The sequence below is a fragment of the Python bivittatus genome, unplaced genomic scaffold (genome assembly GCF_059951505.1).
Source record: "Python bivittatus isolate LINGU-HERP-01145 unplaced genomic scaffold, Pbiv_v1 ctg000850_np1212, whole genome shotgun sequence".
NCBI lineage: Eukaryota > Metazoa > Chordata > Lepidosauria > Squamata > Pythonidae > Python > Python bivittatus.
In genome coordinates, this window is record NW_028277112.1 from 47,515,096 (window position 1) to 47,539,210 (window position 24,115).

At 35.3% G+C, this 24,115-nt stretch overlaps 1 protein-coding gene across 8 annotated transcripts in view; it reads right to left on the reverse strand.

Annotated features, from left to right (window-relative positions):
- The window catches only part of NFIB (nuclear factor I B), a 346,323-nt gene that overhangs the window by 36,669 nt on the left and 285,539 nt on the right, over nt 1-24,115 (reverse strand). For all 8 annotated transcript variants that reach the window (XM_088130118.1, XM_088130117.1, XM_088130122.1 and 5 more), the window contains exons 7-8: nt 19,859-19,984; nt 14,023-14,201 (exon numbers count right to left, since the gene is read on the reverse strand). In XM_088130118.1, coding sequence (XP_087986244.1) covers nt 14,023-14,201; nt 19,859-19,984 — 305 coding nt within the window. The remainder of the gene's footprint in view (nt 1-14,022; nt 14,202-19,858; nt 19,985-24,115) is intronic.

The window sequence follows — 24,115 nt, forward strand, 5'->3', positions numbered from 1 at the left end:
TCGTAAATGGTGCATGATATTTGTTATGTCATATCCCCTTTATCTATCAGTATTGTTGAAATGGAGATCAAATATCTGTATGCAGAAATATGTTGAAAAAGTAAAAAAAAATCAATGGGGTATACTTACTTTTTCACATGACCGTTGTTCAATGGGAACAAGGAATTAAAGAGGATTCCTAATAAGTGGTCCAGGATACCTACCAGAAACCCTCTACAACTGTGAATTTGATATTAAAATATACAGTCTGAGAATTTAATTATTGCACAAATACTGCCTATTACAAATGCAGATGTTCCTACGTAAACATTGGAAACTGTCTATTAGTTCAGCAGGAGGAATAACAACACTGTAAGTTAACCATATAATTAAATAATAGTCAAGTGCACTAAATTAATTGTAGTAAAATTAATTTGATTACTAGGGAGCATTGGTGTATGGTAGAATCAACCATTTTATTTTTATTGTTTCAACTATTTACTTTAAAAGGATGCCTAAAAATCTAGATTGTTCATTAATGAATGCCTTGGCAAATCCATTTTTATTCAGGAAACCAAAATACGGATGCAACACTTCTAAAAACATATACCATTGTCTGGACATGACACAGGAAGCAGATATAAGCAACAATATGATCCATGCAATAGAAGGAATTATAAAAAAACTTAAGCACATATGTGCTATCGCCAATTGAGCTTCAGAGAGATTATTTATTAATAAGGGACACAAATTGTACTGCAGATGTATGATTCAGCCATTTTGAAGTACTACATTCTAGCAGTCATATTTGAACAAATGAAAAATTACTTTCCAGTGTTCTGGGAGTTTCAGTATAGATGTTGCTGAGTGCTGAATACAAACATGATATATCATGAAATATATTAGTTAAATGTTTATTTTGGTTAATTCTAGGATTTCAACCATTCCAAAATATCTGCAGCCATAAAATTTACAATAACATTCACTGTACTCTTTCAACATTGTACATATTTACCTATAACCTTACATCATATAGGATCCAGGAAGTAAAACAGAATAATCTAAGTAAATATATAACTAATAAAGCAATAAAATGAAGTGATATTAGTGGTGAATGTTAATAGCAATTAAGTCCCATTTGTTTTTTGGTGTATACTCTTTGTCTGACTATACTTGCTTGCTCTATACATTCTTAGTTTTGTTTTATTCTGTTTTTAATTCCTTTATCTTTCAGCTTAAGTTTTTAGAGATCAGATGCATCCTGTACTTCTGCATGTGCATGCAGATACATATATAAATATCCACCTACTGGATATCATGCTAATGTTGCAAATTAGCTTAAAGTAGTGTTAACTTCTTTTGTTTCAATAATATAGGATTGCAATCTATACTTACTGCAATTCATTAACTAATAAATGTAGTATATTATGTGTAGATATAGAATATATCTATACTACAAAGCACATGTTTCATTTTAAGATAGTTAAAAGTATTTACATCATGAAAAAGGATCAAACACCTAAGATCCTTGGGGCGTAAATTTCTGCCATAGTTGAGAGAACCTAGTGCATTATTTGCTTATTTATTTAGAATCAGCAGCAGAAACAGGCTGATAGAGGGTGGCAGCAGAGACTCTATAAAACATAACAAGTATATCAGATGTCATATTAATGTTCAAAGTTTAAATATATTTGTTTTACTTAGATTGTCTATGGAATACACCAGAAATGTGACATAGCTGCATAATAGCATTGGAAACAATCTACAACAAAAAGTGCTGAAAAGTACTGATAAAAATGAGCAACCTATTTAATAGACTAGTTTAGTTAATGAACAGAGCATCACAGGTAGTCCTCAACTTACGACCATTAATTCAACAACAGTTTGAAGTTATGATGGCACTGAAAAAAGTAACTTACGACCGGTCCTCATACTTATGACCATCGCAGCATTTTCTTTGGATTTTCAACAGAAATATACCCATAAAGTTTTAGAAATGTTTTTACTTTATTTTATTGACAGTTAAATAAAACTGGTCATAAATACCAAGACTGTTTAAATGAAGCACCAAGGCTCTCAAAAGGGCTAAACAACTGAGCGTCTAGTAGCAATAGCAACTGAAATAAATTTGGCAACCCTTCTGGAAATATCCAGAGAGACAACTTAGCTAAGAGTAGTGGTAGTGTGAAGGGGCAATGGGGATTAGGAAAGATGTTACTAGATGAGCTTGTCACACTGTGTAAAAGAGCACACAAAAACATGTTAAAGACTGCCGCACCAAGGGTGGAGTCTCTCTCATGCAAGAATGTTGTTAAATCTATTTTCTCACAATGAGGATGGCAAAACATGAAAGTAGGTCACAATAAATGTTCTATGAGATAAGCAAAGAATTTCTGCTAAATACTTAGCATAGGTGAATGGCCTCCCAACAGGTCTGCTGCATTCATTAGTTTTACTCAGATCATTCTAAATATTACTAACAAGAACCTTTTGTTTCAGGTGGGCCAGACTTTCTCAGGGCCAAGCATAGTTGAGTAATGGCCTAATAGCCCATTGCACTGTAAATGTGTGAAGGTGCCACTGTTCCCTGAAGTTCTAATACTGCCTCGTGGTAGGGAGACTAAAGCATTACCCAAAACAATTTGAACCAGTATTTCAGGTGGCAAAGCCCCATCAGGGAAGTGATTATTACCATGGTGATTGGCAGAATGCAAAACTGCATTTGCAAATTTTGGGGCCCTAGTTATGACTTCCCATTATTGATGGGTCCAGGTAGCCATTGCTTGGATACGTATACCCAGGTATCTGAAGACCTTAATTTGGTCCATGCTAGAGCCATTAATTCTCCAGGAATGGTCATGAGAACCAAGCTTTTTAGAAAATATAATACAGGTAGTCCTCGCTTAACAACTACAATTGGGACCAGTGACTCTGTCACTAAGCAAAGTGGTCGTTAAGCAAAATATCACGTGACTGCCCACTTAGGGACAGTAGTCATGGTTGCAGTCATTAAGTGAATCACCCGTGGTCGTTAAGTGAGACATGTGACCATGACTTGTGACCTCCTGCTGGTTTCCTCATTGATTTTGCTTGTTGGAAGCTGGTTGGGAAGGTCACAAATGGCAATCATGTGACAGCGGGATGGTTGCCAAGCACACGAATTACGATCACGTGATCATGGAGATGCTGTGATGGTCTTAAGTGTGAGGACTAGTTTTAAGTCACTTTTTTCAGCAGCGTTGTAACTCTGAACAGTCGTTAAACAAATGGTCATTAAGCGAGGACTACCTGTACAAGGCCTACTTGTGTTAAACAGAGGATAGCTTCAGCATGTGTGGAATGGAACAGAAATATTGTTTAACATGGAAGGGTTGAAATCTGGATTTTGTCAGGGCTTAAGCCTGTGATTTAATATAAAATTTAAAAAGAAGAGGCATCAGAATGCAGCCCTGCTTCATCCCTTTGTGAATGTGGATTATAGGTGACAAATGCCTGAAGTTCCACAGCAGACCTGCACTATGTTGTTTTCATGTAATTCCACAATAAGCAAAAGTAAGATTGGTCAATGGAAGAGGCAGCCAGTTTTATTATACTGTATAATTAACAAAAAATAGAACACTGAACTTGAAATATTGCAAAAGCTTAGTTAAAAAGTAAACTTGATTAACATTTTATTAACACTGCCATGTCTTTTTCCAGGCTTGTGAGACTGCTTTACAAGCTACTTCTATCAGTCTCTACATGGATGTGCATACAGTCACTTGGTGTCACAAATCAGCTATTTTAAAAGATATGGCTGGTTTAATTATTTAAATAGATGTACTTAATTAATAAAATTGTTATATTATATATTGATCACTTTGATCCCAAGGTACTCTAGGCATATTCCTGTGTCTTGTCAAGTATCTCTTGAAGGATTTGCATATCCCTACTATATTTAACAAATATATTCTGCATGTTTCTGTAATGCTCATGTTTTCAGAAATTATCTTCTAATGCCTAATAAAAATATACTGAGCATACTAAATTGGATATTTCAGAAATAAGTAAATTCAAGTTGACTGGAATGGGCTATTTTAAAACAGATGATTACAAGTGTGATTACAGTACAATTCAGGTGATCAGATCATATGAAGGAATGGAATGGCAATGATTGAATGGAAACAGAATCACAAGGTCTAAAGGAGCCATTTAGGCCAATGAGTCTGAGTTAGGAAAATTCTTCTAACAGTCAGTCAGTATCTATCTTCCTGCAACTTCCTGTAAATCAATTTCAAGATTTACTGGAACAAGTTTCTTTATTTTCTTCTATGTGACATCCTTCTAGGAAAAGTGGCATCATATCTCTCCAGAGTCATCTTTCCTGACATCCAGCTCCTTCAATATCTATTCAGAGGACTTGTTTCTACCTCCAATCATTCTCACTGCCCTTTACTAAAGCTGTTCCATTTTTTCCCCTGAATCTCTCTTAAAAGTGCTTCCAGAAATAGACACAGAATTTAAAGTCTTACCAAAGCAAAATATAATGAAATAGTTACTTCCCATTACTTGAAAATATATTTCTCCTGATGCAGACTAATGTTTTTTTTTTTTTTTGTGCAACCACATCATTTTAACTCACTCTGAGTTTGCAGTCAACTGCTACTGCATATCAGCCAAGTAGTCCCCAATCTCTACCTGCGCATTGGAGTTTTGCTTCCTAAGTGAAGAACTTTCCACTTCTACTACTCTTAACCAAATTTTCTAACCTATTGGTCTATTTAATTTAATTTCTGTTTTCTAGAGTATCAGCTATTCCACTCAATATTGTGTCATCAGCAGATTTAATAAGCACTCCTTCCACCTTCATCTGGCTCATTAGTAAAAAAAAAAAAAGAGAGAGAGAGAGGGAGGGAGGGAGGGAGGGAGGGAGGGAGAGAAAGGACTAGAAGACCTCCTCGATACTGCACCTACCAGATTGGTGAGGAAACACGATGAACACTCTTTGAGTACAACATCTGGACCAGCTATGTATCTTAATTGTAATAACATCTAGCCCACACTTAACTAGCTTGTTAATAAGCATATCATAGGATACTTTGTCAAATGATTTGTTCACGTCAATATATATTATGCATACAGCATTCTCATAATCTATTAGGGAAGTTACCTAGTCAAAAATATGGTAAGATAAGTCTGACAAGATTTGTTCTTAACAAAGCAATACTGACTTCTGCTAATTGCCACATTTTTTCCAAGGTGCTTACAGATCAGTCGCTTTGATATCTGTTCTAAAATTTTCCCAGGCATTGATGTCTGGTTGACTCATCTATAGTTTGCTAGATCTTCCTGTTTCCACTTTTCAGAGGTGCAGCAATATTTGCTTCCTCTGGTCGTCTATCATTTCACAAATTCTCCAAGATTTCTCAAAGATAATACATAAGGGTTTGAATACAGCACCAAGAAGTTCCATCTTTATTATAGAACATGGTTCCATTTTATTTATTTGTTTATTTATTTATTTCTCACATTTATATACTCAAAAAAGGCACTGCTAGGGATGTGTTTGGCTATAACTTTGTAAATGACAATGACATATCTACTACAATTAGTGGATATCCAGTGTTATATAGGTTTATACACCCATCATGCATAAATGCATAAATTCATGCATCATACCAATGATGGAAGATACTAAGGAATTCTATGGCCAATTAGAAAGAGATGCTCAGTACAACATTAAGGGCATAGTACTACTAATGGGTGACTGGAATGCAAAAATTGGAGAAGTGGGGAAACCTGGAATTACAGAAATGGTAAATGTAATGACGCAAAAGAGAGATTGAGTTTTGGTGTTTGTTGTCAACTCTATTTCAATCACCATAAATGAAGACCCTATTCATGGACATCATCAGGGACATAATATTAGAATCCAACTGACTACATATTCAGAAATAAAAGATGAAGAATTGCAATCAGTCAGCACACATCTAGGTTCAAATTGTGGAACAGGCCATGGATTATTGGTGTCAACCAAACTTAGAAATTTAATGAGAGTACATGCACCAACAATATTCGATCTGGGGGACAGATATACAGAATATTTTAGTTTTTATCATATACTAGGATAGCGGCTTTAGTATATTTTTATTTGTTTTCTTTGTTCTTTCTTTCTTTGTTTGTTTTCTTTTAAACAGCTAGTATTCCATCCCAGAATCCTCTAGTTATTTGGTCAATCAAAAACTAACCATCCTATATGTGGGAGTATATAAACATAGTCACTGATGTTGCAGTTCTAATTCAGGTCAAGCAGCATTTCATTATTTAAAAGAGAACCATATTTGTAGTTTTTCAGCTGGATCCAGCCTGTTTCTTTTCCCTGCTCTACAGAGCTGTTGTCTACATTTTTAAAATTTAAAATTTACTTTTATAAAAATTGGTCACTGCAATATAATTTTTGTATATTTAGCACTTTTGGTTATTCTGTGTGTTTCCTATTATGTTTTCTAAGTTTTGCTAACACAAGAAAAGTAAGCAAGTTCCCTACAAAATGTGTTTCTGTTTTAAGAATAATTATGTTTCAGGAAATGCATGGGTAATATTACTAGTATCATTAACTTCCTGAAGCCATTCTGTTGTCAAAAAACATGTTATAATTAATTAAATAGATCCAGCCAGGTGCTAGCACTATCTACAACAACATATCACTTTTCCTGTCCCAAATATCCATAATGCACAAAAAGTTATCACTCTTCTGGACTACAGCTTTTTCCTGCACATCAAAAAAATTAACCCTCTAAATGAATGAACCACTTTTTGAACATACCATTGATTTGGGAACTGTGCCTTTTTCTTTCATTTGTTTTGGCCACAAATTTCACAATTACCACTTTCAAACACCTACTTGTTAATGCAGGAATGAGTATTATGGTAATTATACTACCATCACTAAAATTAAGGTATGGCAGTGCTTTTGAATTTCCAACATTGCTAATATATTATTCTTTATTTAACATTGTGTGCTTTAATTTTTATGCAACTACTGTAATCTCCTGCAAATTTACCAGGAGTTTCCCTTTTGTTATTTAAGAGCAGGAAAAAATTAAACAAGAATGTGACACTCCTTCACTCTCCTTCCCCAAGAAGGACCAACAGAAAAATGCCCTTGCAGAATCTGACTTCAGCTGTAAAAACAACTGGGAGCAACCATATGTTCAGATAACTAATCATTCAACCACAAAACAAGCCAAGAAAAAAAAATGGAGTACACAAAGGGAGAAAACATGTAAGAAGATTCTAATAAATATTTGCTTAGCTAGCCTCTGGCTAACCATGAAAACAGCTGTTCCATTCAATCACACATAGGTAACACTAACAACTATATCAACTTATTTAAGAGGAACTTGTGGTTTCAATTTCTATCCAGAAGGATAACTTACACAAAATCTAACTTCCCATTCTCATTCAGCAGAGGAATATAATGGACAGGAGAAGAGGATCTAAAAGCAAACTATTGGGAAAATATTTTATATCGAATCTACTGCACACCATAAATTAAAGGAACCTATCAAGCATACTGTTCAATTTTGTAATATGGAACAAAGGATGGTGAGTTAGCCTAATTGGCCATAAAGAACTGTAAAGAAATAATGGCTACCTAGGTTGGGAAATTTACTGTATATGGCAAGCATGAGCTATCTGGATTTCTCAGCATGCTTTTCACAATCAATGACTAATTCTGGGATGTCTTCTTTATTCTGCACCATTGCTTACAAGAAAGAGGCTATCAATGCTCTATGTCCTTTTGATGTAGACCATAATAGATCTGCAATTATTAAGGCTCTGCCATTCCATTTCTTTGGGATAAGAAGGAATAGGAAAAAAGTAGGTTAGAATACTTTTATTTATTTATTCATTCAATTTATATAGCCACCCATCTCAGACCAGTGACTCTATACTGAGAGTTCTGGAAAACAAGTTTATTTTGAATATGAAACAAAGGTCAGGATGAAGAACCATAATATACAATTCTTCCTTGGATAACAAATATCCTATTTCCTTAATTCCTCTTGCAGTTATGAGTTGCAACTGAAAGGAAGACTTCCACATGAATTACCTAAGTGGTATGGAACAGAGCAGATGGCAGAACCAAGGAGATAAGGTAAAATCCCTAGTGGGAAACCTATATATCTCTGATGATGACAAATCTTAAAACCTGAGAAGAAATGCCAGATCTGTGGGTGACAAGAGAAAGGAATATACACATCTACAAGATACAATCTAATATGGCCACCTGTCATTTTACGATCTTACCTGTCAGACTATACCACCTTCCCTTTTCTTTTGCTGTTGGGCTTTTTGTTTGTTTGTTTGTTTGATTATAAACCTGAGGACAGAGTCTATTTTTCTTGTTATGAAAGTTTTTGGGAGGCTTTTAGGCTGGAAGAAATGCTTTAAGTAAAATTAGTTTCACTAATTCAAAAAGCGGACTTTTGTTCCAGAACAATCTATCCTTTTAATTTTCTTCAAGGAAAATTAGCAATGGAATAAACATTTTAAAACACAGTTTATCGATAACTGAGATCAACTAATGATGATTAATGCTTACTCAGGGTTTGAACGAAAACCCAGCAAAACTAAAGAACTTTAATTCAAGAAACCAATAATGATGGAAATAAAGTTTATTCACCATTATGAATGGGGCAGGTTTGGCTGCTTGCAAAAGAAGCAAATTTCCTGAAAGTTTTTTGGCATGGTAGCTTATCTGAGCATTAATCAATCTGAAAATTTTATTCATTGAACCACTTATGCAATATATTTCAAAATAATTCCAAATATGTTACTGTTTTAACAATTTATAATCCTCAAAATGAACTTGTAATAATGGCAGAATGATAAATGTTGAGAATTGTATTTTAAATGACTTTTGATAATTGAAGAAACAAGTTCACTATTTCACCAAAAGTAAACTTAAGCTAACATCTTTTTTCTACAAACTGGAACATATACAAATCTTGTGGATGAAAAAATGCAAATAATAACCCTCATGGAATAATTTTATGCTGAATAAAGGAAAATTAAATTACTTCACTTATGTATTACAATGCATTCTTGTTAAATTTCTAAAACTGCAAATAGTTTCCACAATTCAAATTCCCACCAGTTTTTTATCTGAGAGGTAGAAATATTCCCAGTCAAAACCAGGCACTGACTTTTACTTCGTATTACTATTATAGATGTTTTGTTCCTGTTATAATTTTAGTGTCAATAAAAAATGTGTATAGCTTTTACAAAAAGTTTCGCATTCTAACCAATATCTGTTCAAGGAACAAATTCTCTCTAAAGATCAAATTTATTCTCTCTAGCATGACATTTCAATATATCTACAACAACTGCTTGTCCTAAACCCTAACAATATTTGCTACAAAACATTAAAAAGTGTTTCAGCACCATAAAATAATACACACCGCATAATGTTCTTTGCATAACAAAGGGATACAAAGATGAACTGCTGTCATAACTGCTTTGTCAGATCACAGTTACCAGAATTGTGTTAGCATTATAAACTACAAAAGGTTAAATAATGCCGGGGCAGGTGGGGGGGGGGAGGAGAAATGATGGAGCAGAATGACAGGAAACCCCTACTATAAATCTCACCATATCAATTCACAAACTCTTAGTTTCTGCAGTCTGGGCTCTACTATCCTCTGTAACATAAGGATAATACTAACTTGCCTTATAGGACAGTAATTAAGACTGAGCCAATAATCTTTGTAAAGCATCAATACAATAACTCATTAATACCAACTCACATAGATTTCATACATCCATACAAAGCTAATATTCATCCTAAAGCCAAATGATTCCCTAGTTTAGCGGAAGCCGCCTTGGTTTCCTGTATAGTTGGTCACATGTAATTAAATCCAGTTAACGTTACACTGCAAAACTACAGCTAAATCCCTGCTAGTTCTGTATATTTAAATTAATTCTGCTCATAGAATACTATGACAATCTTACAAATCAAACCGAAGAAAAGAAATTACTTATAAAACTGCTATACGAAGCATAATGCACTTCGACTGGTAATCTTACTCTAAACAAGTTTATCATCAAACAATGGTTGGGGGAGTTTAATTTAGGTAAAGCTACCATGCTATGAATGTTTTACATTATGAGAAATAAGAGTATCATCAAAACAGTTAGTTGAAAACAAAAGTAACTGAATGCATTGTGAGATGAGAAAAGCATAATGGAATCTGACATGACATTTGTACAGATGAAGTTTTAGAAATTATGATAATCACTTGTGTTTAAATGGAATACATATTGGTTTGGCTCAAACTGCAATTGTACAGAACAATTCACTGTACTTGCTCTATTCTTTTGAAAAAGGAAATTTCTGTACTACAGTCTACTGGTTAAAATCTTGGCGTTACTGTATACCAATGAATTTACATTCTGATATCAATCTTGCAGAATGTAATTCCAAACTAATGCTATGATACAACGAAGTGTTGTTGTGTATATTTATGTAATTCACCCTAAGTCCTATTTTATGAAAATTTAAAGGAACAGACAACTATTTTCACAGTATTGGAGCTCACTATAGGCCTCTAGGCAACTACAGATTTCCTTCATATGAAAATTACCGGCCAAAGTACAATCATTTTTTGAGTAAACAGAAGGGACTGCAGAAGATTTCAGTATCTTCTCCAAACACTTAGATGGGTGCAGCTGGTGGTCAGTAGGGGGCATTTTATTTAATAAATAAAAATACCTTGTTTTTAGCAATCAAGACTTGGCATTAATTCAAGAGAGCTTATTTTTCTTCCCACTATCCAACAGATTATTACTACAGTTTCAAAAGTGCTTTCTATGCAACACCTGAAAAATCAAGTGATTTAGTACAAGAGTGCCAGGTAAACATAATATATTTGCAAAATATTCACTGTGCTAGAGCAAAAAGAAAAATGCCAAAGTTAAAGAACCAATACAAACAATAATAGAAGAAAACAAAGGCCAGCAAAAACAAAGCACCAAAATTCTTAGGTTCTCTCACTGGATGATCAAAAAGGGAACAGCATCCTTTGGGTGTGCATCCTAAATTGGAGAAGATTCCTGCAAAATCTGAACTCTAGAAACTTTCACATGAAGATACATGGAGCAGATGTGTGAATCACAGAAACTGCAAAGAAGGACTTAAACTTCATACTTTAGTTTAAGAAGTCCAGAGTCTGCTGTTCTATAAATTAAATGAAATGTCAACAAAATTATGACCACATACTTTAATAGGAGAAACTTATTCTCAAATCACAGTAGTATTTGGGAATTATCCTTTACTAATTATGTTTCCCAATACTGAAGGTGCAGTCAGCAGGACAGCAAAAGGTAAAAAGCTATTACCAAACTGAATTTTTAAAAAACTCTTAATGAATGTTATAAATTTGCTAATGTGACTAAATTTAAAAATTATAATCTAAAATGTATATAGCAGTCCCTAAATAAATGTACAATAGTAGAAGACAGATTTTAATTTGCATTTTCACATAATGTCTAGTTAAGACCTCGCTTTAGACTAAAATCCAACAATAAAAATAATAGATTTTCCACAATGAATTCACATTAAGGACTTCTAATTGATATCCTAATTATACTTTATTATTCACTGAAATTTTATACTAATTAAAATAAATTCCTATGAACCATGAACCCATCTGTGTCTTAGCAGCAGCCATAACAGTAACAGAGTTTTAATTAAGATTTTGACAGCATTTTGTATCTTAGATTCCAAGATACATTTAGTATCTTGGAATTTAGTACTGATGATGTACTAAATTTGACATTTAGTACTGATAATGAACATAAATCTCTATGTGATAAAAGTTGTAATGCAATTCTTACTTATTTGAAAATATTCCATCATAGCCCGAGAGACTTTGGGCTTAGAATGTGACTTTTTTTTTCAATTCAATGTAAAAATGTATGCTTGATTAAAACATTCTGGAGAAGCAAATAGTACTCAACTGCCAGAATATCTGAATCACTGTCAATAGGATACTCTGTTCTTTTATCATATGCATGTTCCAGAAGGTGGTGCTGGGAGACTATTCTCAAACCATGATATTTCTGCTTTAGGGTTCCATCTTATCTTCCACATTGTTCCATATTTATAATATATTTTTTCAGAATTATTCATCATTACTGAGATAATATTAGTTTCTAATTCTCATCAGACCAAGCTTTAAGATTACATTCTGGTATAAATATTCAAATCGGATGTACTGGCTAAATTCCAACTCTATATAAGTAACGCATACACATATTTTGGGAAGTCAAGGGTGTAGGAAATGGTAAATCATCTATCTTAGAAAAAAAATCACCTTTCTATTGAAAGTCAAAAATAACAACTATTAAGTTGTTCTGGATACATTTCTCTAGAATCACATGAGAACATTTCCACAGCATAATCAGATAAGGAACTTGCTATAGTATTACATGCTTTGGCAACTTCTAAACTGGACTACTAAATCATGCTGAATGTGGAGCTCTATATGATAGTTTAAATCAGAATATTGCTGACCATATATGTGCATAAAGAACATACATCAATTTTGTGAGAATTCTAATGAGTTTTGCATGGTTTCCAAGCCAAATTTAAAAATGCTAGTCTTAAATTTTAAAGCCCTAAATAATCTTGGTTCAAAATGTTTGATGGACTGCTTCTTCTTATATGAATAACAAAACTTAAGATAAAGGGACACTGGTTCACTATAGAAGGAAGTGTGATAGCTATCTATTCATGCTTTTTCAGTAGCTCCAATTTTCTGGATCTCCTTTCTGAAGAACAGACAATGCCTGACTCAGTCTGCATACCTGATTCTAGTAAGAGAACGGAAACTTTGTACTATTGATTTTTAAATGGTTGTTTATATTATCTCTTGTAAGTTTTAGTTACTCTACTGTTGTACTTTACAGACAGTATTGTTTTGCCATGTTTGTACTCCAATTTTGGAATTGCAAAGTTGAGAAGTAGCTTAGAAACTAAATGCTGTACTGTCAGTATCAGTCAAAATCTTCTTGAACTTCAACAGAAATATTACAAACACATACAGGGAATTTTGGCAGGAGGTCCTATGTAAGACACAAAAAAACCAGAAACCAAACTCGGTAATGAAGTATACATTAGACTCATACTTCATATATTACACAGTTCATATGTGCAACATGTGGACGATATTATAAAAAGGCAGTTGTAACCAAGTCTTTTATAAATCATTTCTGTTTTAAAAAACTGTATCCATTACCATGCTAAAAACAGGTCTAAACTAACATATATCCATGTGCAACTGTTCTTGTCAAAACCAACAACTTCATCTTCTATTTTTTTATACAGTTCACTGCTACCTTTCCCCACCACTTCAAAGATTTGCCAAATATACTCAGAATACTGAAAAGCAGTATGCAATTCAAGAGGCTTTATGTAAATAGCAAACCTATAAATAGGCTTGCATGCTCTTTTTGTGTGTGTTTACATTAGCACATTCTTTACTTCTCCCTGAATCAAGCACTTCAGACTTATTTCACACACAGTAACTGCCATAAATGGCTATATGCTAAATACAAAGAAAGAGCTAACAGACTTTAGAAAAGAAAGTAGAAAAAGGTATATATGTGCAACCAGCTGCCTTCATCAGATACAGAAAGCAAATATTGAGGAAAGTAAACTGATTCCCAGATCAGAAAAATAAATCCTAGCTTATTCTGATTTCACCCATATATTCTTTAGAATTTCCAGAAAAGAGTTATGCATGCAAAAAGGATTATTCTCATGTATATATCATTACAATATCAGTCGATGCTTGTAGTGGCTTGAGTATGGCCATAAATAGCCATCTACCTTTCATTTGGTCACAATGAGTAAAATGCTGAAGTTTCAAAAAACGTATTATATTACAAGAGTCAATATAGGCAAAAGAAATACAAGCATCCAATCTGAAATATGTTACAGGAAACAGCTTTCCTATTTATCCCAAGACATTCACACATTACTGGCTGTTACAGTACCTGGCTGGTTTGTGGACTGGACGGGTCATAAGAATAATTCTTCAAAGTATCCTGAGGATTCAGGTGAGGAGGATATCGGATAGTTGGGTGAGAGAAATAGCTAGATGGGGCAGGAGGGAGAATAGCTTGTGGTGGAAATGGCAATGGTGAGGGTGGAGGTGGAGTTCTAGTTGAGATGACTAGAGAGAAAGAAAAATACAAGTTATTTAGGATCTTTTCTTACAATAAAATTCAGCACATAAGACAGTAGAGAAAATCTAAATCAAACAATATGAAATAATTTATTTTCTTTCCATCCTCCCATGTTTAACCTACAAGATTTTTAACCACTAGTCCTCCATACCCCAAACTTCCCATGAGATAAAGACAGTTGTTTTTCCCTAAGAACAAGTGAAGCCATTTTAGTTTATTGTGCATACTTCTGCATTCAGAAAAGACTGCATTTCAGAAAATGTATTTCAGTTATCAAGTATGATCTAAAACTAAGGCAAGTCAATTAAAACTACAGAACACCTTTTATTGGGGATAAGAGACAAAGACAAGAGTTCTAAGAATCAGCAAATGATCCAAAAATGCTTTCTGCTATACTCTAGCTAATGTGTGGGAGGGGGGTGGGTGGGGAATAATTACTAAGCAATAACACCATGAATAATTAGCAACCCATTGTGGAAATGCTAATGAATGTTCAACTTAGGGGCCTGGGAAAATCTCTCACCCAATAGCAGTATCTCTCTGAACAAAAAGAGTATCATATCCTATATAGATTTTTTTTCTCCTTGCATTTCTCTACCATGAGACTGTATGTTAAATCTAAAAACATAGTAATGTCTTCAGCAATCAAAGGAATGTACAGATTGTATTATTATTGCAGAGTTATCACCTCAGAGACAGAAGTTATATTGTAATTCAATCACTAACACATATCATTTATATAGTGAATAAGGTTTGTTGTGTGATAAAAAACATAAACAAGAGACGGGGAGAAAAAAATGAACAAATGTTATGATATTGGTATTATCATATGGGGAAAATAAATACTTAGTTATAGCTATACAAGCATATCTCATACAAATTATTCCTTAGTTACTAATATACCTCTCTGGTATGATTTGAATGGTATCTAGACGACTTTCAGCTTTATAAATATTGTACAAGCCATTTTGTCTCTATCATTCCTTAGGCCAGGGATGACTCTGATCAGGGCCTGAAAGTAACATACTCTAAGTACAAGTTCTCCTTGTAAGGGTCATCTCAAATGAAATTGAGGCCAATGCAGAATGTATTTTAAAATGAGTATTTATATTCAAGTTTCATCTACTTTTTTGCTTGGCTAACTTGCTTTCATAACCCACTTTTTCTTTCAGAGCTGAAGGTAACCTATATGAAAGTCTTTCCTAAATTTTATCCCCACAACAATAAATCCATGAGGAAAGTTGGGGCAACAGAGTGAGTGACTGGTCTAGAATCCTCAGCGAGTGGGTCAAGGGGGGACTAGAACCATGTTTCTCCAGGTCCAATCCAATGCCTAAACTATTGTGCTGAAGGATATCCTCTTTCACGATGGAAATTATGGGCTACATTGGCCAAAAGACTTTGGCTCAATCAAAAGACCAAAAAGTTCAGATGCCCCCAGGCCTTAAGTTGTTTAACAACAGTTCAGCTGCGCATACCACCACACAACTGAAAATGAAAGGACAAATTCTTATTGGAATGTTCAGAAGAGAATGAAATGAAAATCAAAAGTGGGGACTAAATTATATCTGGGGTCTGCTATTGATTTGAATAAGCAAATTGCAACAACAACATGAGGCTAGGACAATTCCAATTGGCTGGCCGATGAAAATCCAGTCCTCTCATAGAAAGGACTATGGGAGAAAATTCAGTATTGGAACAGCCCCTCAATATAAGGGCTATAACGATGTCACTTTAGTTCCCAGAAGGGCCTTCCTATTATCTAACTATCTTCAAAATGATACCTTAATAACAGAGCTGAAAGTTGAAGATTTAAAAAAGCCTTTCATTAAAGAATGCTTAAGCTGCCAATTAAGGTATTCCTTTTCCACATACACACAGAGGCAAAAAACTCTGTTTTCTTGAAGTAAGCAGACTATATTAACGTACTCAATGACATTACATTCTTTTATTTAAAATATATGTCCCCATACATTTTAAAAATGATTAAAATTAACTGGCAAAATGAAATCTCAGGTGAAATGCTTTTCACATTTTTCCAAATAACAATGTCTACATAAAGGCCAAGGATTTCCAGTAGAGGAGTAACAAATACTAGATAATAGGACATCTACACCATACTTATGGAGCCAAACAGTTTGAGACCATCATACTTGAGACTACTTTTTCAGGGTAAGTAAAAAAGAATAAAGCATTATCATTATAAAATTCCTGGTTTATTTTATGAGGTTACAAGATCAATTCTATCAATACCTTGATCCAGCAGCATGAACAGCTCCAAAACAAACTGAATAAGAGAGGCAATGTGGAAGAGGGGGAAGGAAGTAGAATAGATTCCACTTATAATGTGACCTGTAGGAGATTCATTCATTCATTCATTCATTCATTCATTCATTCATTCATTCATTCATTCATTCTATCTTGTCACCGCCCATCTCGTTAAAAAGTGTCTCTGGGAGGTTTACAGAGAAGATAGAATCAATTAAAATACAATATAAAAACAGTCTTAAATAAATAATCAATAAATTCTAAGAATTGATGGAATTGGCAAGTAGCTCAGGGAGCGTCATCAGGGTGCCAGCCACCCCCAGGATTGATTAGAGTCTTAGCACCCCACGCAAGCTGGCAGAGCCAGGTCTTTAGTCCTTTCTGGAAAGCCAGGAAGGTAGGGCCCACCGTACCTCTGGGGCGACGGCAGAGAAGGTTCTCCTCCAGGGCTCTGCCAGCTGACATTCTCTGGCTGACGGAGTCCACAACATGTCCTCGCTGCCTGACCAAGTAGGACAGGCTGATGTAATGGGGGTGAGACGGTCCCTTAGGTAACCTGGACCCATGCCATGTAGGGCTTTAAAGTGATAACCAACACCTTGAATTGGACCCGGAAGCAAACTGGCACCCAATGCAGCTCCCGCAGTAAAGGTGTTATATGTGCCATCCTTGCAGCACCCAAGATTGTCCATGCGGCCACATTTTGAACCAGGTGTAGCTTCCAGATGCAATTCAAGTGCTCCCCTCCAATTCATTCTTTGCACTATAGCCACATAGTAATTCCACTGAAACAAATGATCTTTTCTATATCCAGTTATTAGAAGAGGAACAGAGAACCCTATGAGAATATCTTCAGTAATCTCAAATGGTTAGAACTGTAACTCCTGAGCACAACAGGCTTCTAATGGATGTAACAGGGAGCCTATGCTGTTCTGGAATTGGGATTACCCTTATTAGCCCTACATGGCATGGGGCTGGGTTATTTGAAGGGCTGTCTCTCCCCAATCATATCAGGCCCAGCAGGAAGGACATGTTGAGGGTCCCATCCACAAAGGAATGTCATCTGACAGGATCCAGGAGGAGAGCCTTTTCTACTGTGGCACCCGCCCTTTGGTACATCATTCTCCTGAAGATAGATTGGCCCTGACTTAGCTGGCTTTCTGGAAGGGCCTGAAAACATGGCTTTGCCATCTGGCCTGGAGATCCCGTAATGTGGGTATCGAGCCTACAAAGTGGCTGTATTACTAATGAAATTGAGTGCACTTTCCCACAGATTATGTTTTTAATGGTTTTTAATGGTTTTCATTATTTTTTAATGATTTTTGTTGTTATGTTTTTTATTTTGTTGTATTGTTTTTGTGTTTTTAATTTAAGCCACTCAGAGTCCTATATGTGAGATGGGCAGCTATACAAATGTACCAAATACATACATACATACTAATGATGCTGCCTTGCTGATCTGGCATTCAATATTAAATAAAAAATTTAAAAAGTTGGGTTACAGTGGCAGCTTAGTTGTAGACTAACTACAGGCTTTATAATCACTATGATAAAAACATAATGCAAACTATCAGGGAATTTTAGATAGCTGCCAAATGCAAAATTCTGCTTGAGTTATTCCAATAAAAATGCCAAGTGGAGTTGTTTTGTTGTGAGCTCAAAGCATATTCTTGTTTACTTTGTGCACACTTCTAATCTCAAAAACAGTTCTTTCTTCTATCCAGAAGTGCACTTCCTGTGCACTTATCACACCTGTTTAAAAGACTGAGTCAGATTCAAAGTATTGGAATAACTACGGAAAGCCCCAAACGGGACTGTATAGAACTACCGTATTTTTCCATCAATAAGACGCCCCCATGTACAAGACGACCCCCACTTTTCCAACCCAAAATAAAGAAATCAATAGTTTAAAGATACTGCAGAACACATTTTTATTTAGTAATTAGGTAACGTTTACCTGATACACTCGGTGGGAGGAGGTCCAAACCGTCTCTCTGCAGCTCTATTTCCATGCTCTTTTGCATAAGTGATTATATTCAATCACGAGTGAAACTGCCGATAGCTTGTCTCTGCAAACAGACTTCCTCCAATTGGTTTGTTCAGCATCAGCTGACATCAGTTACATAAGGCTCGTGATTGGAGGAAGTCTGTTTGCAGAGACAGTATGGGCAGTTTCACTCGTGATTGGAGGCTCGTGATTGGAGGAAGCCTGTTTGCAGAGACAAGCTATTTCACTCGTGATTGGAGCTAGCAATAGGAGGAAGCCTGTTTGCAGAGACAAAGTATGGGCAGTTTTGCAACCGCGTGGTTCTCTCCTCGGCTTACTTCCTTGCATAAGACACTCTTCAATTTTTAGTGTAACAATTTTAGAAAAAAGTATCGTCTTATAGATGGAAAAATATGGTATGTCAATTATATCAGTTTCACAGGAATTTAAGAGCTTCAGGGAAGATTCAGCTTTTAGTGTGCCAAAGCTTGCAGCCTTACCAGAGACACCTGTCCTCCTTTCCACAATACACCAGACTCTACACCAAACAGCTTTTTAAAAGCCAATCTTTTTATGTTGCCCTTCCCCAGTTATTAATTCCTTTAACAATCTGCCTTTTCAGGGGCTTGCTTTTATTTGGGGGGGGGGGTGCATCTTCCAGTCAGTATTGACTCCTGGATAGGTCCCTGCAGTTTTCTTGGCAGCATTTTCAGAAATGGTTTGCCATTGCCTCCTTCCTAGGACCGAGAGAGGGTGACCGGCCCAACATCACTCAGTTGACTTTGTGCCTAAGGCGGGATTAGAACTCATGGTCTCCCAGTTTCTAGCCTGATGCCTTAACCACTACACCAAATTGGCTCAATATGTTTTTTATTATGAATACCATTTTCTGATTATTCACAAATAGTTTGCAATGACAAATATATACAAACACTTTTAATAAATAGCAATACATAAGGCTGTTATTCAAACCCTGCATGTAAACTCTGTGGATATCACAGGAATTTAAGTTTCTCTTAAAATGGAGATAACAATAATGTACTGATAATGTATAATATACTGATCTGAATACACATGTAATAGTGATATATCTATTTCCATATCAATACATAATTGAAAGATTGTCCTGTTTGAGATTATGCATCTCATGACCTAAATAAACCTCCTCTGGATGTGGTAGAATGAATGTCCCTCCAAAATGTGAGATGGTTTACATTAGCTAAAGAAATATATTCCAGCTGAAGCAAGCCTCAAGCTTGTAGGATATCCTATGTAATTTTGTGGTAAGTGCTGAATTAACATTATGTTTACAGAACTTGCCTGCATTTTTGCATTTTAAAAGGCATTAGATAAACATTGAGACATTTTCTATCACTTTTGTTTCCTCACCACTGTGTGCAACTCCTGGGATTCCTGGATGATGGTGCTGGAAAGTCAGTCTTGGCGAAGAATCCTGGGGAGATGTAGTGCTAAACAAAGGCTTTTCAGGTTTCTTCATTGTAGGAGAAGACATATCTGCAATGGCACACAACACAACAGGTACATTAACCCCAACATTACACATCATAATTCTAGATAATTGCTTATGCTCCTTTAGCATAACAGTTCCTGGTTAGTGACTAAAATGCACTGCATTAGAAAACAGAGAAGGGTATGTATTCCTTTAGATCAGCAGTTACAGGTTTTCTTTAATAACCATCAAGCAAAATCCTAAGACACAAAGATGTTATCACCATACCTCTTATGGGGTCACCATATAAAAATTATACACCTCATATTTACATGATAAAGTCATACACACATACAAATGAGAATCCTAACAAACACGTACCTACATCAGCAATTCCACTATTAGCAACAGCTACTCTTCTGAATATACATCTAACTCCATTTCACAAAGACAGTATAATTTTCCTCTCCTCCACACCTGATCCTATGAATCTTACATATAATCAGTATAAATTCACTTGATGTAAAAAGTTGAAAAATTCTTGAAAACACATTTAATATCACATTGTTATATAGACTGGACAGCATTAAAGGAAGAGCTGGGTTTGAGTAGAAGTATTTAAGAAGCATAAAAGTGTATGTGGAAAGATTATACTAGATATATATAACATTGGATAAGTGACTGAAACAGAGACAGAGGGCATAGTCCAATGAATGCTAGCAAAACCTTGCAGTTCAGTTTCAGTACCCACTCTTAATAGTATCTCTATTAACGTATGGAGGAAAAGATAGACATATCATCCTGACATAGTCTGATCTTCAGATCTTTCCCAATCCTAACTGACTAGATAAGAAGGTGCCAAGAAGTAGTATTTAACTGGGCTATCCTGCAATTATTTATAATAATTGTACCATTTTTTTCCAAAGGGTTTCCTCTCAATAATGCTGATTTTGATGAGCCAAATTCCCTGCTAAGTTTTTATCCAGTTTGTGATAAGCTTAATTTGACTGCAGACCTTCCTCATTTTTAAGGAGAGAGAGAAGAGAAAGATGTCTATGGAGAGGACTTTCAGCAGTACAAGTTCTATTTTTACAGCAAGTCTTTGAATAGTGATTCCTGGAATCTTGAACATTGTAGTTTTCAGTTCCTTTTGGCTTATTGCACTTCCTGTCTTAAACAGAAGCTTCTGTGATCACCAGTTCTCACTACAAATTAATTGAAGGCTGTTTCATACTTAGGACTGATTGACTGAATTTATTTAGATAGCCACCCATTTCACAATAGCAACTCTAGGCAACGTACAACAGGATTATTCTGAGGTTTGCCAAAGACCACTTGAGAAGATCTACAAGTCCCTCAGAAAAAGTAGAAACATGAAGCAAATTACTAAGAAAAAATTCCATCACTATTACAAAGACTGCTTAGCCATTCATTACTGGAAAGTTGTTTAAGTGATAAAAAGTTATAAAAGACATAAATAAAACAATTTCTCCAAACTAATTTCCATTGTTTTTTTAAAATTAAATCAACAAGTAGAGTGCAGGATTTCAGAAGCATGGGGTATACATATTTAATTCTCTACTCATCTATGAAGCTTGCAGGCTGCCTCAGTCAAGTCTCTGTCTGTCTGTCTGTCTGTCTGTCTGTCTATCTCTCTCCACCTAATCTACCTCTCAGAGCTCCTCTAAAGTTAATAGAATTGCCTCACTGAGATATATTCCCTCCTAAGAGCCAGTTTGGTCTAGTGGTTAAGATGCTGCATAGGAGTGGGGAAATTTGGATTCTAGTTCTGCCATAAGCATAGAAACCAGATGGGTGACCTTGGGTCAGTCACACTTTCTTCCAGCCCTAGGAAGAAGGCAATGTCAAACTACTTCTGAAACATGTTGCAGGAAAACTGCAGGAACTTGTCCATGTAGCCAAGACTTACACAAAGGGACAAACCGCCCCCCCATCACCTCATACTAAATAAATGGAATGTATTATTTGTATTGCAAATAAATAGCTTTCTCATTTTCTTTAAGCCCATTTTATAAGAAACCACTTGAAAAGATTTAACTATTTGCTTTTCATTTAATGATTCTTTCATGATTGTGAGTGTGCGATCACTAAGAACACAGGCTGAGATTAAAGTACTAAGGGGTTGTTGTGGCTCTTGATAGGCACAACACATCCAAATTCCCACCTTGAAGATAAAAAGCCCTCAAAAATCAATGAATTTGCTCCTGCTGTGAGCCCAAAAAGAGTTCACAGGGTTTGCTTCTTCCAATTTAAATAGCAGCACACTGACATTTTGAAGAGGAAGCTTAGTAACCATTTTTTTCTCAGCCTCACCAGTTGCCTTCTGTTAAAAAAATTAATGTACTACAGCAGGAAAGTGGAGAAGGGCATAGCTTGGACTATAAGTTTCAGACTCTAGTACTGCCTTGTACATCTAGGTGCAAACCAACCACTACAGAACTTGTATAATATAATTTCAAGAAAGAAAGAAACATGTAAAACAATACTCTCCAAATGAAAAAGGGAAATAAATAGTACAGAAGTTACTGATTATTGGACAGACAGCCAACAGGAGAGTAGGATTTGTATGGAAGACTACATTGACAGAACTTTACTTTAATTCATAATATCCCATCATTAAACAACCTTTAAAAATAGAATTGAAGGCATTATTTTGCATGTTAATTATGAATAGAAGTTCACAATTAATGAAGTCTTGTTTTCAGACACATATCCTTGTCAATCATTGCAGCTAAACCTAGTGAGAGTCCTGTGTTTCTTCTAAAGGTAAAGTAAATCATTTTAAATTAGCTTTATTGTCTTTGGAAAATAATAGATTTAAATAAATAATTGCTTGGGGGAGGGAAGCAGGAAATTGTGCAAGAAAGGTAAAATACTGAAGTGTTTTAGAAGTAACTAAACCAAAACATGTTATTCTGAGACAAACATTTTTGCGCTGGTTAGTTAATAATACTGTGTGATAAAAAGCCCTTCTCTGTATTTAAAACATGAGAAATGGATTATTGATTGTGTATGTGAGCACGTGTGTCTGTATATGTGATGTCTTTTTAAGGAAGAAACTTAAGGTGCCTCACATATTTTAGTTTATCACATCAACAATATATGTTGCAGCAATTAGGATCAAAATGATGAAACCACCTATTCATAATGGAGCAACCACCATGAGGTATCACAAACAGAGCCGTGCAAAGCATTTGAAAAGAGAACACCGCAATACTGTTAGCAAAGCACTCTCCTTGATGCACTGAAGCAGCAGCATATGTTAGGAGGCTCGGCACAACTTCCTTCACTGGCGGACCCAATGGAAGCATGGTCTTTGGATGTGCGCATACGCAAAGACAATAGGAGAAAGCTTTCGGAGCAGCTGCCTTAGCCTCCCAAAGGACACTGCTGTTCTAATGCTTCAAAAAGAGGGGTGCATCATTCACACCAATGTGTTTGCGAAGCATCTTTTAAAATGTTTTGCACAGCCCTAATTGCAAAACTGCAACCAAGCCAGTGTTCCATCATTAATGGAATGGATTCTATTAGTTGTGGATCAAAATGACAGATGCAGTAAAAGAAATAAAAGTTAGTATGGTTTTAGTATTAAAGAGGTGTCTGATTTCGGTTTAAATAGCCTTCTACAGCCTGAGCTCCCCTCTAAAGGTGAAAATTACAATTCTGAGAACACCCCAACCATCTTCACCATTGCTGATAATTTTGGGAGTTAAAGTTCCCAGAATGAGGAAGGCTGAGCTAAAACTGTACTATGTGTTCTGAAGTACTGAAAAATCTGCTGTCATTCTGTTAATCATGGGTACTCATAATCTGATCCCAACATTGTGCATGTATATTACAGTAATATAAAACAGACAACAATATTTGAATACATTCCTGAAAAAAGTTGTAGAGGAAATTAAACAGAAGCATGAATAAATTAAAAGCTGCAGGTTATTACTGCATAATACTAAAAAAGGTAAAGAATATGCATGTCTGGGTTGCATTATGTTGTAAATTTGAAATCATTAGCATGTCAGAGAGATAAAGACTCAGACAAATTTGAAAAAGTTAGATCAATTCATCTCCCAACAAGGTAATTGCACCTACAAAGTAAGGCAAACAAGAAAGTTGCTATGAAGCATAGCGTATGTAGCTCACTCAATGACAGCTTGCACACATGGCGCTCCAGATGT